Source organism: Ochotona princeps, chromosome 12 (genome assembly GCF_030435755.1).
Source record: "Ochotona princeps isolate mOchPri1 chromosome 12, mOchPri1.hap1, whole genome shotgun sequence".
Lineage (NCBI taxonomy): Eukaryota > Metazoa > Chordata > Mammalia > Lagomorpha > Ochotonidae > Ochotona > Ochotona princeps.
In genome coordinates, this window is record NC_080843.1 from 513914 (window position 1) to 531802 (window position 17889).

Below are 17889 nucleotides of genomic sequence, written 5' to 3' on the forward strand. Positions count from 1 at the left end.
TTCAGGCCCTGCCTAGAGCTGCACCCAGGCTGCACCCCAACTTCTCCCTGCATCTCCGAGCCTCTGCCACAAGTGAAGGTGGGGAAAAGCCAGCAGGACATAGAGCCCAGCACAGGTGAATTCTAGGCTCCCCAAAGAGCCCTGGGGGTGACATCACTGCTGGCTCCCTCCTTGCCATTAGCGCCCAGAACCTGGGGTCGGCAGTGCTCCTGGCTCCCACACACATCCTGGGCCAGTGAAACTCAACCCCACATTTCAGAGATGGAGGGACAGATGGGCAGTTTGCTCATGACCCAAATCCACAAGACACGGTCACTCCAAGCCAAAAGCCTTCCAGAGCCAGGACGAGACCACCCCGCCCTGCGCCCACCTCGCTCTGGAGATCCGTGGGAGCCGGGAGGGTGCCACCTCCCAACCAAACCCCAGAAGGCCTGGCTGTCTCCCAGGAGAGTGTGGCGCACGCTCCCACCACAGCACCCGGAGGCACCCGACAAAACCCGGCCCCAGGGCCACTCACTTTCATAGGTCTGTGGGGGTTTCCTCCTCCTCCGGGTCCGCTAGCTAAGGTCGCCAGTCTCCCCGGCAGAACGCACAGCTGGGACACTGAGATGCGGGTCATAGGGAGCCCACAGCCAGGCCCGGAGCAGCCGGCCGCTCCGAGCTCAGGTCGCACGCCCCATCCCGCTCCGTGCTCACGCCCTTCCCCAGCTTTTGCCTCGGGTTCCAGCTATATTTGGTGGAGAACACAGAAATATCCGAGCCGGCGCGTGACGGCTGCACCGCCCCGCCCGACTCCTACACACGCGCGCCGCCCTCGCTGCAGCAGCAGCAGCAGCAGCAGCAGCAGCAGCAGATGTCTCTGGGATGCGGGCTGGTGCGGGCTGCGGCCCCGCGGTGCCAGCCTGAGACCCTCGGAACCGCTCCCGGCAGCACCAAGCCTGCGTCTGCCCCGCGCCCTGGCCGCCCTCGGCTCGCACACCCTGGGGCCGTGCCGCCGCCCTGCCACTCCGCACCCTGCCAGGCCCGCAGCTCTCCCTCCTACCCGTGCGCCGGGAGACGGCGCTCAGCCGCTGCCGCAGGTCCTCCAGGGCCATGTCTGCACAGCTTAGCCAGAACCTCATCCTCTGGGCGGACCTGCCGCTCCGTGCGCCCACGGCGCTCTCTGGGTGGGGCCGGGAGTGGGGAGGGGGCGCGGCGGCGAGGGGCGCTCTGGCAGGCGCTTCCCGCTGCCCGCGTCCACGCCTCCCTTCCCGGGATTGGCCCCGCATCTTCGGGAGGGGGCGCGCGCCGGCGGGGAGCAGGGGGCGCGCGGCGGAAGCGGAAGCAGCGCGCCAGGCCCGCGGGTCTCCACCGCGGCCACCTGGGAGTCAGGTGAGCCCGCCACCGAGGTCACCTGGACGTCTCACGTGTCGCCTGGAAGCTGTCCTTGTGAAGTCACCTGGCAACGCGCACCACCACCTGCTCCCGGGTCTGCTCTCCCTGTGGGCTGCGAGGAACCACCGGCTGCAGCGCCTGCTCTACACTTTACCTCCGGCCCACCCCGGGCAGGTGCAGAGGCCGCAGCAGCGGAGCGCGTCGTCTCCCCGCGGCCTCATGCCGCCCAAATCGCGCAGGGACAGTGCGTCCGCGGGGAGCAGGGTTCCTCAGCGGGTCCGTGGCGAGCCGAGGGTGGACCAGCAGCTCCCGCTCGGGGCCGTGCCACCACCTGTACAAGGACGCGGGACTGTGAGCCAGGCGAACACGGAGTGCCGCAAGCACAGGGCACAGCGACCTCCCCGCTGTTGGCGGGGCGCCAGCTGTGCACTTACTCCATACCCTCAGCGGGTGTCTGCTGCTGCCCATGGAGTCCAGGCCCCGCGGGTGTTTCTTTGTGGCGACCCCGTCTGTAGAGCTGTGCACCACATGCACCCACTCAGCTACCACCTACCCGAGCTCTCTCCTCACTGAAGAAGCGCCATCCTCTAAAAGGTTTGGGAATCAAGGAGGAGCGGGTAAGTTCAAGCAGCAGCTCCTGGCTGCACCTGTGTGCCACACTGCAGTGACCACAAACACACATGTGTGCCACACTGCAGTGGCCACAAGAAGGTGTGCGCCACACTGCAGTGACCACGAGAACGTGTGCCACACTGCAGTGACCACGAACACACGCGTGTGCGCCACACTGCAGTGACCACGAACACACGCGTGTGCACCACACTGCTGTGACTATAAACACACGTGTGCACCACACTGCAGTGACCACAAACATGCGTGTGTGCCACACTGCAGTGACTATAAACACACATGTGCACCACACTGCAGTGGCCACAAGAAGGTGTGCGCCACACTGCAGTGACCATGAGAACGTGTGCGCCACACTGCAGTGACCATGAACACACGTGTGTGCACCACACGGCAGTGACCATGAACACACGTGTGTGCGCCACACTGCAGTGACCACAAACACGTGTGTGCACCACACTGCAGTGGCCATGAACACACGCGTGTGCACCACACTGCAGTGACCACGAACACACGTGTGCACCACACTGCAGTGACCATGAACACTCAAGTGCACCACACTGCAGTGACCATGAACACACATGTGCATGCACCACACTGCAGTGACCATGAACGTGTGTGCGCCACACTGCAGTGACCACGAACACGCATGTGTGCCACATGGCAGTGACCATGAACACACATGTGCATCACACTGCAGTGACCACAAACACATGTGTGCACACTGCAGTGACCACAAACATGCATGTGCGCCACACTGTGGTGACTTTGGATATGCAGTGCCCCACAGGCCTCCACTCTCCACAGGACAGGACTGTCTGCCTCTCAGAGCCTACCATGTGCCACTGCTAGCTAGAGGCTTACCCATCTACACAGCTGGCAGAATATGCATGAGAAACATCTTGTGACGTGACACAGGCACCTGTTAGGGTCAGGCAGCTGTGATGTCACTAGGTGACAGGGACCTGTTGGCTGTGATGACCTTGTGAAACTGCCTGCAGGGCAGGACATTGCCTGCCTCTGAGTGACTGTGGGCTGTGTGACCCCGTGGCCTCCCCCCTCCAGCCCTGCACTCCAGGAGAGCGTCCTGGTGTCCAGGCATCCTTGGCACAGCTGTTCCCTCCACTCTTACCGTCTCCTTGCCCACCTCACCCCCTAAGCACCCCTAGAGCCTGAGAATGAACTGATGACCCTGGCCAAAATGGAAACCAGAGGTAAGAGACAAAGCCTTCCCCATCCCCAGTGGGCTCCCTAGTACAGGCCTCCAGGTCCCACCCTCCACCCTCTGGGCTCCTGGGCAGGGCTGGGACCCCAGTGCAGTGGGTGCAGGGGCTCCCCTGGGGGCAGCAGGCTGCCTCGGCATGGGCGGGGCCCCGCCAGTCAGGATGGCTGGGGAGGACACGGTAGATTTGTGTCTGCCACAGCTCAGACACCTCCCACTCCTCCCAGTCCCTCCCAGGCCAGCTGCAGCCCACCTGCATGTCCAGATCCAACTGTCTACCGCCCCAGGAGGCCATTCCTGTGCACCCCCTTGCCTTTGATAAAGCTCAGCTGCTTGTGACGTGAGGGCTAACACAGGATGAGGAGAAGGAAATTAAATAGAACAGAGGCAGAGATGGTGCTGTCTACTGAAGTCTATATCTGCCTGAAGACTATCAGAAACGGCCCCTGGGCCCAGACCCTTTCCAAGGCACTCTGTAGTGTGAACTCACTGGTCTGCCCTGACTCAGCACTAGAAGTGGTGAGAACTCACTGGGTAGGAGTGGTGTGAACTCACTGGGTCTGTACTGATTCAGCACTAGGAGTGGTGTGAACTCACTGGGTCTGCCCTGACTCAGCACTAGGAGTGGTGTGAACTCACTGGGTCTGCCCTGACTCAGCACTAGGAGTGCTGTTAGCTCACTGGGTAGGAGTGGTGTGAAGTCACTGGGTCTGTACTGATTCAGCACTAGGAGCAGTGTGAACTCACTGGTCTGCCCTGACTCAGCACTAGGAGTGGTGAGAACTCACTGGGTAGGAGTGGTGTGAAGTCACTGGGTCTGTCCTGACTCAGCACTAGGAGCAGTGTGAACTCACTGGTCTGCCCTGACTCAGCACTAGAAGTGGTGAGAACTCACTGGGTAGGAGTGGTGTGAACTCACTGGGTCTGTACTGATTCAGCACTAGGAGTAGTGTGAACTCACTGGGTCTGCCCTGACTCAGCACTAGGAGTGGTGAGAACTCACTGGGTAGGAGTGGTGTGAAGTCACTGGGTCTGTACCGATTCAGCACTAGGAGTGGTGTGAACTCACTGGGTCTGCCCTGACTCAGCACTAGGAGTGGTGAGAACTCACTGGGTAGGAGTGGTGTGAAGTCACTGGGTCTGTCCTGACTCAGCACTAGGAGCGGTGTGAACTCACTGGTCTGCCCTGACTCAGCACTAGGAGCGGTGTGAGCTCACTGGGTAGGAGTGGTCTGAGCTCACTGGGTCTGCACTGATTCAGCACTAGGAGTGGTGTGAGCTCACTGGGTCTGCCCTGACTCAGCACTAGGAGTGGTGTGAACTCACTGGGTCTGTCCTGACTCAGCACTAGGAGCGGTGTGAACTCACTGGGGAGGAGTGGTGTGAGCTCACTGGGTCTGTCCTGACTCAGCACATCGTAGCTTTGTCCAGTCCTAGCTCAAGCCCAAAGTCATGCAGCAGTGAGCAGCTGGCACAGGATGCAGGCCCACAGGGGCACCTAGGTGTTTGCTCTGGGAAATTATTGTGCCCCACAGGAAGCAGCCCCCTGAAATCCTCATCACCCAGACATGCCCAATGGCTCCCCAAAGAACCAGAGCCCCAGGGCCTCCCTGGCATGGAGGAGGAGGAAGCAGGTGTGTTGCACCTCCCCCACCTGCCAGCAGGTGTGCAGGCGCACCTGGATACAGTCCATCACCCTTAGCAACCGCTCTGGGAGCCTGACCAGGAAGGAGGTGAGGAATGGGAGCCAGCAGGACGTGGGCCCAAGACGGCTCCACCGGTGCCCCCAGCTGCAGACCCCCCCAGGAACCTAACACACTCTTCAGGGGCTCAGTGCACCCAGGGGTATCACATAGGCACCACAGCAAGGGTATCACGGGAGCCCCAGCAGGGCAGGAAAAACAGGAAATGCACCCACAGGTTCTGGGCAACCAGGACTGGCTGCAGGTCACCCTGGGGGAAGCTGCTGCCTACACACCCAGCGAAGCGCCCCTCACACACAGACCCAGCTCAGGGGTGGGCGTGGCTGGGGAAGGAAGGGGAGGGGTCAGGGATGCCTTTGCAGGGGCTGTAAGCCGAGACACAGGGCAGTCTCAGATGTTCTCCTGGCAAAGAAACCCGATAGCAGCCATGACGGGGACTGCACTGTCCCACTGTTGGGGCAAATAGAAGCAGTCTTTGTCCCTGGGTCGCGAGCACCTGTTCCCAAACTTTGCAACAATGTTTATTGTTTGTAGGGAATGTTTTACTCTCAGGTTTTCAATCGCAGAGTGCAGACTTCCCTGGGCTTCAAACTGCTGCCTCAGTCCAGCCTGACTCTGTGCAGTCTCACCTGAACCTGCCGCCCAGGCCTGGGAGCCTGTCCTGGGGACCCTGCTTGCTGCCCTCCCCTGCCTCAAGTTCCCTGAGTGAGGGGCAGCCAGGTGACCCACCCACTGTCCTCAAACAGACCCCCACAGTGAGCTGTCACATGTCTCTCCCCCTTACTCTTATTACAGGGCAGCCCTGGAAGTGCACCTGCTGGTGCCAGAGAAGTGAGAGAGGCAACCTAGGGGGGTGGAGAGGGAAGCTGGAGGCGGTGGCGGTCCCGGGAGGAGGGCTGCAGCCAGGTGGGCGCGTCTCTGCCTTTCCCTCACCTGGCACCCAGATGGGGCGGCTGGCAGCCAGCAACAGAGTCCCCGAGGGCAGCTCCTCGGGCGGCTGAGTAAGGGCCAAGTCCCCCGGGGGAGTGGACACTCCTCCTCCTCAGCTGTCCCAGCCAAAAGGAAGCCGAGAACAATGCAGCGCAGGGGCCTGTTTACAGCCGCGGCGCTAAGGCCACGCCAGGTCCCCGGGGTCAGTCCTGCTGCCCCACCGCCTTGGCCGGAAGCTGAGGGCAGGCTCAGAGCCCAGGGAGGGCAGGCGCCCCCTCCTCTGCAGTCCTAGAACCCCCAGAACACAGACACCCTCGGAAGCAGGAGGGAGCGGACACGGGGGTCTGCACTTCCTCACCTGCTCTCTCTCACAGGCACCACACATCACAGGAACTGATCAACCCCTCATGGGTGTAGACATTTACACGGGGACCTGCAGTGGAGACCAAACACTGACACCCACCAGAAGCCACTGCTGTCTCAGAGGGACACCTGCTTCCCGCCTCCAGGGTCCACTACCCCCACTGCTCCTCCCCACGCCCCTCCCCACCCTTAGGCCCCTCCCCCTCCCACCCTAGGCTCCTTCCACACCCCCAGACCCTTTCCCCTCCACATGCTCCTCCCCACCCATAGCCCCGCCCCATCCTAAGTTCCTCCCTCCTGACCCGCCCCATCCTAGACTCCTCCCTCTTCCAGAATCCTCCCACACCCCATGCCCCTCCCCATCCCTAGGCTCCTCCCCTCCCCAGGCCCCTCCCCACCTCTAGGCTCCTCCCTCCTGGCCCCTCCCCACTGTGGGCCCCTCCCTCTTCCTGGACCCTCCCACACCCCTAGGCTCCACCCCATTATAGGCTCCTCCCTGGCCCCACCCACCCCAGGCTCCTCCCCATCCTAGGCCCTTCCCTCCCTGGCCCCACCTACCCTTAGGCTCTGCCCCATTATAGGCTCCTCCCTGGCCCCACCCACCCCAGGCTCCTCCCCATCCTAGGTCCCTCCCTCCCCTGGCCCCACCCACCCCTAGGCTCTGCCCCATCCTAGGCCCCTCCCTCCTCCTGGCCCCACCCACCCCTAGGCTCTCCCCTGCTGACTGAGTCCCAGGGACGTGAATGGCCTTATGGATTTGGTGGTAGGGCTGAAGAGGCTGTGGGGTCATCTCCCTTTCTTTTATCTTTAACCTTTATTTATTTTTACTTAAAAGTCAGTTACAGAGCGAGAAGCAGAGACAGAAAAATCTACCAGTTGATTTGCTCCCCACATGGCCACAGGAGCCAGAGCCGGACTAGTGCAAAGCCTCTCCCAGGTCTCCCAGGTGGGTGCAGGGGCCACAAGCAGGGAGCTGGGTGGAGAGTGGAGCAGCCAGCCCACATGGGATGCTGGCACCACAAGTAGAGGATTAGTGTGCTGTTCCACTGTGGGTCCCGGGCTACCTTCCTTTCTCAGCACAGGTTCTCTGTGGCCGTGTGTGTGTGTGTGGCAGGTCCCAAAGAGCAGGGGCCCGTGCTGGGGTTCATGAGGGGTGTGGCTTAGAACAACTTCCACTCCCCAGCGTGCGGGAAGGCTGCGCCTTCCCGTGCCCTGGTTGCACGCCTGGTGCGTGCTGGGGAGCAGGCTCCTTTATCTAAGGGCGGATCCCTCTAGCCCTGAGCAGACGCCGCCCTCTGACTCTGCTGTGCTCCTCTGTGGGCCTCCCTGCCCTGCCTCAGCATCGGTGACCACAGGTGAACACTGGGGCAAGGCTACGGGCTTGAGTGGACCGGGTGTCGGCCTCACGCCAGGGGCAGGGCAGCTGCATCACACTGCCTGGGCTCAGGCCAGCTGTGACCCCTAATGCCAGCTTTTCAACAAGACAGACAGCGGCCACTCACAGAGAGGAGCATGGCAGATCCCAGCCCCACCGCCCGGCGCTCCTGGTGTGGAAGACAACCTGGCTGCCTTGGAAGGTCATGCATGACCCAAGTGACCCCACTGTGCAGGACACACTCAGGAGAAAACACATCCACACAGACACCTGTTCACGGATGCTGTGGTAGCGTGTTCCTCGCATGGTTGGCCCTGACAGGTGTGCCACCATGGGCCACACACCACATCATGTGGACCACATGCCGCACACAGGTAGCTCCACACATGTGCACTTGCCAACACAGGCACCATGGCAGGCACCCTCACGGCTCCTCTAGCCTCATGTGGCCTGACTTGGGGCCCACGCAAGACACACGTGCTCAGCTTCCGGAGCCCTGAGGTGCGTGGTAAGGACACCGAGCCCGCAGGCATCAGTGGCCAGTGGGGGTATGCTGACCTGTGGCCTGAGTTCAAATCCCAGCCCTGAAAGCTGCAGACTGTCCCCAAAACCTCCTACATCCTATTGTTGGGCCCAATTCAATCCTAGGCATCTCCTGCTCGCAGGTGCCACCTGCTGGCAAATCAGGAGACACATGGGGATAGGCTCAGGCCACGCATGCCACCCCGTGGGGGCAGTCCTAGAAGGGAAGGATTCCAGCTCCTCCCCAGGGACTGTCCCTGTTTGCCCTACTGGAGATCCCAGCTGGGTCGCTGACCCTGGGGCTCAGCCCTTCCACACGGCGCAAAGTTTCTCAGAATAAATTATGCAAGTCAAGCTGAGGCGCACTTTGGCTGCAGGGTCTTTGCTGAGAGGTTCCGGGATTTTCAGAACCCCCCTGACCATCATCAAGACCATTTGAGAACTGGTCACCAACACCCAGACCACAGCCACACCCATTTGTGACATGCGTGTCCCCAGCCTCTCCTCCACCCTCTGGGCCGGGCGTGGCCCAGGGTTGGTTGCCTGAGTCCAGCTCCAGCTGAGTTCGGAACTCGAGAAGGGTACGTGGATGAGGCGCAAAAAAAAAACAAAAAGAGACGGACCACTAGGATTCCATGATCATCGTGGACAATGCGAGAAAGTTGTCCACTTTATTTATACAAAACCAGTCAAACTCTGGCTCAGACTTTTTGCGTCATGGTCAAGTGGGTGTTTCTAAGGATAATTCTGCAGTTTGTTTCACCTAAGGCAGGATGTTATCCATCCTGGCGCCCATCAATCAGTAACACATTCCTACTACAATCCTCATTCTATGGCTAGTCTTGAATCAGCTAAGGGAGGAAATGTATCACAGGAGGCAGGACCTAAAGATCAAAGAAAGAGGGAACGAATAGGTTTCCCCTCCACCTGGAGACTAGCACCCTTGATTAGCATAGGATCAATGGGGGAGAAAAACCCTAAGCATAGGTTCCCACCAACTGGGGGCAGAACACCCTTGATTAGCATATGGTCAATGGGGGAAGAGGATCCTAAGCATAGGTTTCTGCTATACCCTTGATTAGCACAGGATCAAAGGGGAGTTAACACCCCTGATCAGCATATTGTCAATAGGGACAGCCATGGCAGCAATAATGAAAGACCTTTTGGCTAAAAGCGGTATCAGCAACATCAGCTTCCAATACATTAACTCCGCAGAGGCAGACAATGCCTAAATAGATTACAGAAATCTCAGTGGGGTTGTCCGGTGTCCATGCAAAGGGAGGCGGAGCTGCATTCAGGTGGTCGTAGAGGGCCCTGCCACACAGCGGGAAATTCCTTGCCACCCTGCCTGCAATGGAACAATACTCTTCACACCTTCCTGTCTTCCACACCCATCACACGGACCCCAGCAGTTGGTGCCTTAGCAAAGCCCCTCCCAGAGAAGACAGGACCATGGGGTCCCACCTGCTAAGGTCCTGCCAGGTGAGGGAGGAATTCAGTAGCTCTTGTGTGACTGACAAGGGCTCCTCCCTGCTTCTAGGGTGGCCAGTTTGGTCCTCATGCCACAAGACAGCTGCTGCCACTCCCCACATTTATGTGGAAGGAGGGTGTGCCCAGAGCTGTCCGCCACAGGAGAGACCCCTCAGGGCACTCTGCCTGGGGAGCCAGCCAGGCCAGACTGTGTTATCACATCAACCCCAAGGACCAGAACCTCCAAGCTCTGCCTGCAGGCAGAGGGGCCGCAATCCTGATCCTCCACAGCCCCTTCTGACAGCGAGGGTGCCATCCTGATCCTCCACAGCCCCTTCTGACAGCGAGGGTGCCGTGTGCAGTCCTGACGCCCACGGCTTCTGTCTCGCCTCATGTTGGGCCAGAACTGCCATTCCTGTCCTAACCAGTACATGGGCCCAAGGACCAGGCAGGTCAAAGCGCTCACGTGGGCAGAACTCAGGTAGACATAGCTTTTCCATGGCCCCCAGTGCACATGACAAGGCTCGACCACACCGTGACTGTCGGAAGGAGACCCAGGGTTGGTCAAATGCGGCCTGTGAGGGCCCAAGGCCAACATGCTGCCTGCCTGTGCTGATACAAGCCAGAGGCCCACTGAGAGCTGACCCACATAGCCAGCAGGCAGCAGACGGCAGGGCAGCCGACACCTGCCAGAGCTACAGGGCTCTGGTCCATGGCTACCAGAAGGCCATCTGGCCTGTGTCCGGGTCAGCTCCCGTGCAGGGACACAGCCACCGTCAGCAGACAGACAGCTGAGATGAACCACTCAGGGCTTTCCTGGGGGTCAACAGCAGCCAGGCACAAGCGACTGCATAAAACCCAACAGCTTCAGGGTTGACGCTGTTGGGAAGCCCAGGAGTGAGGGACGCCCGGCTGGGGGACTTGTGTTCAGGGGGCTCAGCATGGCACGTGGGGCCAGCCACCTGACAGGTCCCTGGGCAGCACCTGCAGACCTTTCCACTGGCCACCACAGGAGGCAGCCCCAGTGAGGGGGTGGGTGAACCCACAGAGACTGCCACAGGCCATCCGCTCTGAGGGACCTGGGAACCCCTCAAGCCTCCCCACTGAGGGACCAGGCATCCTCCACACGCCCCTGGCCTCTGAGGGAGCCAGTGTCCTTCACAGCTGTCTCCGCTGAGGGACCCGGGCGTCCCCTATGTAGCGTGGGGTGGGGCAGGGGCCTCAGGAAGGACCTAGCTGGACAGGTGCGGCTCTGGGGACAGAAGAGAAGAGCTGCGTGTAGGCTGAGGCTGCTGGTGGAGTGCGGCAGCCGCAATCGTGCAGGTGGGAGTGCAGCACCGTGCAACCAGCCCCCCCCCAGCCAGTGCCAGGGGAAGTGGCTGTTGCTGGCAGATGCCAGGCCTGCTTACGGCACAGGACCAGCAGAAGGCAGCTCCCCGCTCCCCCCAGGGCATTCTGTGAAGACAGGTATAAAGGCAACCATCAGAACAAATCTCTATTTCTAAAACGCGTTTAAACACGTGAACAGGAGAAAAACTGTGTGACAGAGGGCGCCAGCATTCCGTGTTGCACTGGTTCCAGTCCCGGTTGCTCCACCTGCAACCCAGCTCCCCGCTAACATTCTGGGAAAGCCAGAGGGACATGGAGCAGTTCCTGGCTTGGCCCTGGCCACTGTAGCCACCTGTAGAATGAATCGTGGATGGAGGGTTCTCTCTTTCAAACAAGCAAATAATCTTTATAAGAAAAATTTAGACCCCCTGCCTGGCTTGTTCAAGATATGCATTTGCCATGAACGTTTTCAATTTCAAAAATGCTTTGCGTCAAAACCAGCTTGCCTGTGGCTTCTGCGTCCCACACTTCGAAGCCCCAAGTGTAGCAGGGAATGCTTTCCTGGGGCTCAGCTGTCTCCTTGGCTGCGATGTTCTCCTAGCCAGGATGGTGCCAGTGGGAGGGCAGGCCCCCAAGACAGGAGATGGCGCAGGATGTGGGACGTGGACATGGGCACAGAACAGGTGGCAGGGCCACTTCCCAGCCCAGCCGCTGACTGGGGGCAGCCCGGGACCTGCGCCCTCCTGTAAGCAGATGGCTGAAACCGCCTTGCTGCTGCTCAGGATTTGGCCGCAGCGGTCATGGCTGATGGCTGGGCAGTGCCCAGGACAGCCTGGGTTGCAAGCACCAGCACCTCTGAGAAGCAAGGACCCTGTAGGGCCTGGACAGGGGCTGGGCAGGACACTGTGGAGGGAGTCCACCCGGACCTGGTCAGTGCCCACTTGGGGTGAGACCCAGGGGTGGCCCCCAGCTGCAGTGCAGAAGCCGCTGCCCACTCTCAAGGCTGACCCTCCCGCGCCAGTTTGCCTCCTGGAGGGTCCCTGGGTCATGGCGCAGAGCACACAGTTCCAACTCCTGACTGAGCAGGGGCCCATGTCTCACTCCAGTCCTGGGAGCCAGGCCCGGCAGTACCATCCGCAGCCCAGGGCCACCAGAAGGCCCTGGCCAATCACCCGGACCTGAGAGTGCCCCACACTGGAGCAAGGTGCCGTCCTGCTCCATGCCAGGGAGCAATGAGACAGCAAGTCCTGTGTCTGCAGGCTCACACCCTGCCACCTCTCCCCACATAGCCTGCACTCAGGGGAGGCTCCTTGTGGCATCACACCAGCCTGGGGACTAACACAGAGCCCAGTGGGCACCACAGAAGGCCGGGGACTCCTCTCGCCCTGGGGGCTCTGCCCTGACACTGGGGAGATCCCAACTCGAGTCAGCCTGCACTAGAACTCAGCACACACCAGCCTCCACAGCAGACCCCTCTGAGGGTGCCGCCCCTGCCCAGAAGCCTGGCTTTGGGAGAGTAGGAAGGCAACATCCGGGGCTTGCAGACCGTGCAATTTTGGCCGACCAACAGCGACCCTGTGACCCTGCACCATGGCAGCATGGAAGCCAGGACCGTGCTGAACTGTGTGTGACCCACAGCCCCGTTGCTCTCTGTCCTCAGCACCCTTTACCATCCAGAGCTCTATGGACGACAGCACCGCCAGGGACAGCTCGGACACCCCAGCCTCGCCTCTCATAAGCATAGCCTCTCAGGAGCCCCTGGGGGCCATGCTCTAGGTCTCACAGGAAGACACAGTGTGACTGGGGGAGCCAGACGGCAGACATATGGGAAATTCATGTCACTAACACCCTGTGCGTGTGTGTACCTGTACATGTATGTGGGCATGCATGGATTAAAACTGCACAGGCCAACTGCTCCCACCCAGCTGCAGCCCTGAGGGCGCCAAGGCCGCTGCATGCGGTGGGCACCCAGGAGAGGAGGCATTGGCAGGCTTTAGGGGACCTGCCAGCACAGTGAGGGTGGGCAGGAAGCAGAGAGAAGATTCTGGAAATCAGGACAGGCTTGAGCCAGGCAGGCAGCGAAGGCACTCCAGGTGGGCAGGCAGTAGGAGCCCCAAGAGGCAGAGTGTCTCCCGAAAGTTCCCAGCAGCACTGGTGTCCACTGGGGTGTCCGTGCCAGGGAGACGCAGGGGCACCTTAGCTGGGACCACAAGGAGCCAGGGACAGAGACCAATGAGAGCCCGGGTCTCTGGGGATCCCTTCACCGAAGGTTGAGGGTCCCAGCGGCCCCCAAGAAGGCCCTGTCCCCTCCCCAGCCAATGGGAAGCAGCTCCGGGTGGACGGGTCCATTAGGACATGGGGAGCACAGACCCTATGGGAGGGCACAGGCGGGGCTGGCACAGGGAGGGCACAGGCAGGCTGTGTCAGAAGGTTGGCGACGACCACGTGGGTCTGGATGGGGCGGGTCCTGCTGGGTGTCCCTTGAGGGAGCAGTGTCTGAGGGGAGACAGGAAACCAAGACAGGAAGAGGCAGGCCTTTCTACACCCATAGAGCTGAAAAGGCCACGCACCCTGCCTGTCTGAAGCTGGGGGACCCGAGCAGAGCCATGTGATGAGGCAGGGGCCGTGTTGGGGGCCTGCCCCAGCTCTGCCTAAGCCCCTCCAGGAGTCACGCACAGTGGGGTTTGTGGTCACATCTGGGCTTACCACCCCAAACTTTGCGGTAATGGAGGAAGCAATGAGGAACTAGCCTGAGGCACTTCGCAGCCCTTGAGACGCAGGTCAGACCAAAAGGATTTTGGGTGGCCAGGGTGGCAGTTGTGGGAGGACCTGGGGGCCACAGGACGCTCGGGAAAGCCAGCCAGCGTCCCGCAGCTGGGTGGTTCCACTGTAGCCAGGCTGTGAGCCTGGCTGTAAAGGTGTACAGGCACATGGGCAGCGGGCGGGTGTACAAGCAGGCCTCCAACTGTGTACAGGGCTGGGTCCCCTGCGGCCCCGTCCAATGGGGCTCCCCAGTGCACACGACCTGGAACATGGAGGACGCCAGGCCCCCGTGCCCTGTACAACCATTTGCTGATGCTGGCAGAGGCCAACGCCCACCAACATGGTGGCCTACTCAAGCCAGCTGTGCCATGCCCAGGCTGGGACCAGCATTTGTGCGCAGGCGTGGACACCCCGAACTCTGTGGTGTGTGCCGAGGCTGCAGGCAGCAGGTATATGTGAGGGACACAAGTTCTGGCACAGCCCCTGGTTTGGGGTAAGGACAAGTAGATGCCTACTGGGGAGGCCTCAGAACCAAAGGTTCACCCAACAAGGCCCCAATCTGGGTCCACACCACAGACGGAAGGCCAGCCTGCCTGCCTACACATCTCCTGTGGTTCAGTCCCACCGCTCAGCTGGTCCCAAGCCTGTGACACACAGCGCAGGGACCCCAATCATCCACTCTGTTCTCCCTAAGTCCTTGCAGGCATGCCACACTGAAAACCTGGAGCTATTTTCCACAGCCACTGCCTGGAGCCAACCTCAACCTCAAACCCTAGCTCAGGTAACCTTGGGCACCTCATCGGTGGCAGTGGGCAGCTGCAAGCCACGTCCACGGGGTCACCAGTGAGGGCCCTGAGCTCACAGCCGCAGGCTCAGCACAGAAAGGGATGCAGGCACTCACCTGAGGGGGCAGCAGGGCCCACGGGGCCGAGGACATCTGAGATACCTACCTGGTGCTCTGGGTCGGGATGCTGGTGGCTTCCGGCTTTCCTGGCCAGGATGGATCTGCACCAATCGAACACGAGGCTGTAGTGGGGAGAACCGACGAGAGGGGGAGTCGAGCCGCTCTGCCGAGCAAGGAGGCCCTTGGCACAGACCTGAGGCTGCCGAGGCAGGGCCAGCTCCTCCCGACTGGGCTTTGTGGAAGTGCCTGAGGTCCTGACATCTCCCGAGGGGCGGAACAAACACACTTGGAGAAGCTGGGAGCTTCAGGCCAGATGGTTGGGGCTGCCTGATGGGCGGCGCTGGCCGTCCTCGGGCTGCTCAGCTGCTTGTCTTTGCCCTACTCACGGCCGCCAGGACTCCCAGGCACCACTTGTACTTTCTACTTCGTGAGAACGATTTACCTGAGGGTCTCAGGCAATGGCTCGGTGGCTGATCCTCACACTGTAAGCACTGGGATCCCACGTGGGCACCAGGGCACACCCCAGCGGTCCCACTTCCCATCCAGCTCCCTGCCTGTGGCCTGGGAAGGCAGTTGACAATGGCCCAAAGGTTTGGGACCCTGGACCCATGTGGGAGACCAGAAGCTCCCGGCTCCTGGCTTCAGATCAGCTCAGTTCTGGCCATTGCAGCCACTTGAGGAGTGAACCAGCACAGATCTTTCTCTGTTTCTCCTTCCCTCTGTAAATATGCCTTTCCACAGATTAATCTTTCAAAACATAAAAAAAAAAGAATGATTTGCTTGAAAATCAGAGAGAGAAAGGGAGAGACCCTCTGCCCACCGGTTCACTGCCCAGACAGCCTCAATGGCCAGAGCTGGTCTGGGTCTCAAGCTGGTGTAGGGCCAGGAAACTGGACCATCCTCTGCTGCCCTCCCACACCATTAGCAGGCAGGAGCTGGATGGGAAGTGGAGCAGCCAGGACTTAAACTGATGCCCACATGGAACACTGGTGTCTTAGGGTCCCCAGTGGAGACCCTCTGCCCTCCCACCAGCACCACAGAGCACTCCTGATGGGGGCGTGGGAGATTGTGTGTGGGCTGGAGAACCTGCACTGTCACAGCCAATCTCCAGGGTTGTGACCGCGGGGGGACTCAAGCCCAGGGAAGCAGAAGCAGTGAGGAGCACCCTGGCCGTCACACTCCGACCCCCTGGCTCCAGCAGCCTCCTAGAAGCACGAGTTGCCACACACAGGGTGGTCCCTTCCCTGGATGTGGGAGCTCGGGAGCCCTAGGACAATCTAGCACCCTGGTCCTGGTGGGTTCGGGCGGAGGGCTCCCTCCTGCTGCAGTGGATCACAGTGGGCAATGCCCACCTGGACCCTGTGCTGTGAGCTACGGCCCCGGTCCACTACCAGCTGGTCAGGCACGTCCCCTCTGCTCTGGGCAGCAGCCCAGCTCCTCTATTTTTGTGTCCAGCCCTGCCCCTCCCTGTGGCCACACATCCTGGGACCTCCCACATGCCACCCCTGCACATCCTGTTGGGGCGTTCCCTCTGCTGCAGACAGGGGCAGTGCACCTGCTGTCCCATCCCCGCAGGCTGGCTGGCTGGGGACATTCGTGACCATCTCCAGCTCGGCCCGCAGGGCAGCCTGATTACAAAGTAACTCCTGGGATGGCCTTCATGGTCTGGTTGGGGGTATTGGCCAGGGGGTGGGGGCGGGACAGGGGGTCAAGCAGGTGTGGACTCCACTGCATGCTGGCCAGACCTGGGCATCCTGTCCGGTCCCCAGGGAATCCAGCAGAAGCAGCTGCCCACGGGACTGCAGGGAAGCCCATGCTGACCATGGAGTGTTCCAGGCGTCCCTGTTGTGGACTTTGGGCTGCAGGGCAGTCTACAACTACCCCGAGCTTGCTGCCCCAGGGCACCCGCAGGGTCCTGGGACATCCTTGGTGGGCGGACTCTGCATGCGCGCCCCCTCCCACTTCCTCCATCATCTCCCCACCACCCTCCAGCGCACCTGTCGGCAGTGGACTTTTCCCTCGGCGCTTCCTGCTCCCAGCACCACCAGTGGCCGCGCCAAAGGCGCTGCTTCTCCAGCCTGTGGATGCCAAGCAGGGTGCGCAGCAAAGGGGAAGGCTGGGATGAAGGGGCCAGGGGCCAGGGCGGGGACCAGCGGGAGCCCCGCCCCTCCCGGGTCAGCATGCTCGGCTGGGCAGAGGGGCTGTGTTCTGGCTGAGATCCGTGGGGCTAGAGAGGTCCCCTAGCTGTCCTGTCCCAACCCTGTATGTGGCAGGGGAATCAGGGCTGGCCCAGCAGCAGGGACCCTGCTGGACTCAGCACTCACATTTGGGCAGTGGGTCCAAGAGTCCTCCGGGACTGGCTGGTGGGAATGGGGACGAGGGTGTCGCAGAGAGCTTGGGGTCACAGTTACCACTACCCGGCAGAGAGGGGCTGAGGGTCAGAGTGGGGCATAGGGTTCTCTTTTGAGGAGCAGGCACTCAGACCCTCACTCCCTAGGGCCAGCAGCTGCAGAACCCAGCGTGCTGGGCACCCCCCAGGGCTGGACTGCTTTGGTAAGGGGAGGCTGGGGTGCTGGCAAAGGGGACTCCAGGAGGAGCAGACAGCAGGGGCCAGGTTCGGCCAGGGGAAGGGATGACCCAGGACATAGGACCTAGTGGAATGCTGGCAGATCCCTTGGCCCCACCCTGGAACCTTCCTGGGGAGAAACCTGTGAGGTGAGATGCTGGGTAGGAGTGTGGAGCTACCACCCTGGGCACAGGCCAGAGCTGTGGGCCTAGCCCAGCTGGCTCTAGGAGGCACATAGGCCCACAATGTCCTCCGCCCCAAGACCAGTGATGCCTGGAGGAGGCAGAGCAGGAGATCCCAGATGGGGAAGAAGGTAGCACTGCCATGGCAGGAAGGCCACGGGCACCTCTGGCCAACAGGAAGCCAGCCTTCACTACCTTCCTGCACATTATACCCATCTGGCTCCGTCCCCCCAGCAGCACCCTCAGGCTTACTGACAGTACCTCCAACATGGCCTGGTGTGGGTATCCTCCCCCCCCAGTGAGCCAGGAGTGTGGCAGTGGCAAGTCCTTTGAGCAAACCAGGAGGAAGCGGATGCAGTGGGAACGTGGCCAGGCACCGGTCACCATCCCTGGCAGCTTGAGGGCACCTGTGTGCCTGCAAGAGAGCACCAGGCCAGGCTCGGGGCTTCCCCAGGGAAGGGGCTCAGGCACAGAGGCTTCCGGTGATGTACGGGACTGGGGAGGGGGCCCACAAGATCTGGAAACACCTGGAAACCAGGTGGAGGTGTGTGGGTGGGGC

General features: G+C 61.1%; 1 protein-coding gene across 2 annotated transcripts in view; it reads right to left on the reverse strand.

The window, feature by feature from the left end:
• The window catches only part of MCF2L (MCF.2 cell line derived transforming sequence like), a 51142-nt gene extending 49948 nt beyond the window's left edge, over positions 1-1194 (reverse strand). Inside the window, exon 1 of one of the 2 annotated variants that reach the window (XM_058670572.1) lies at positions 1043-1194. In XM_058670572.1, coding sequence (XP_058526555.1) covers positions 1043-1121 — 79 coding nt within the window. In that variant the 5' untranslated portion in view covers positions 1122-1194. Of the gene's footprint in view, positions 1-517; positions 658-1042 lie in introns of those variants that run through there. The other variant, XM_058670576.1, reaches the window with a different exon arrangement.
• Positions 1195-17889: the final 16695 nt, after the last annotated feature.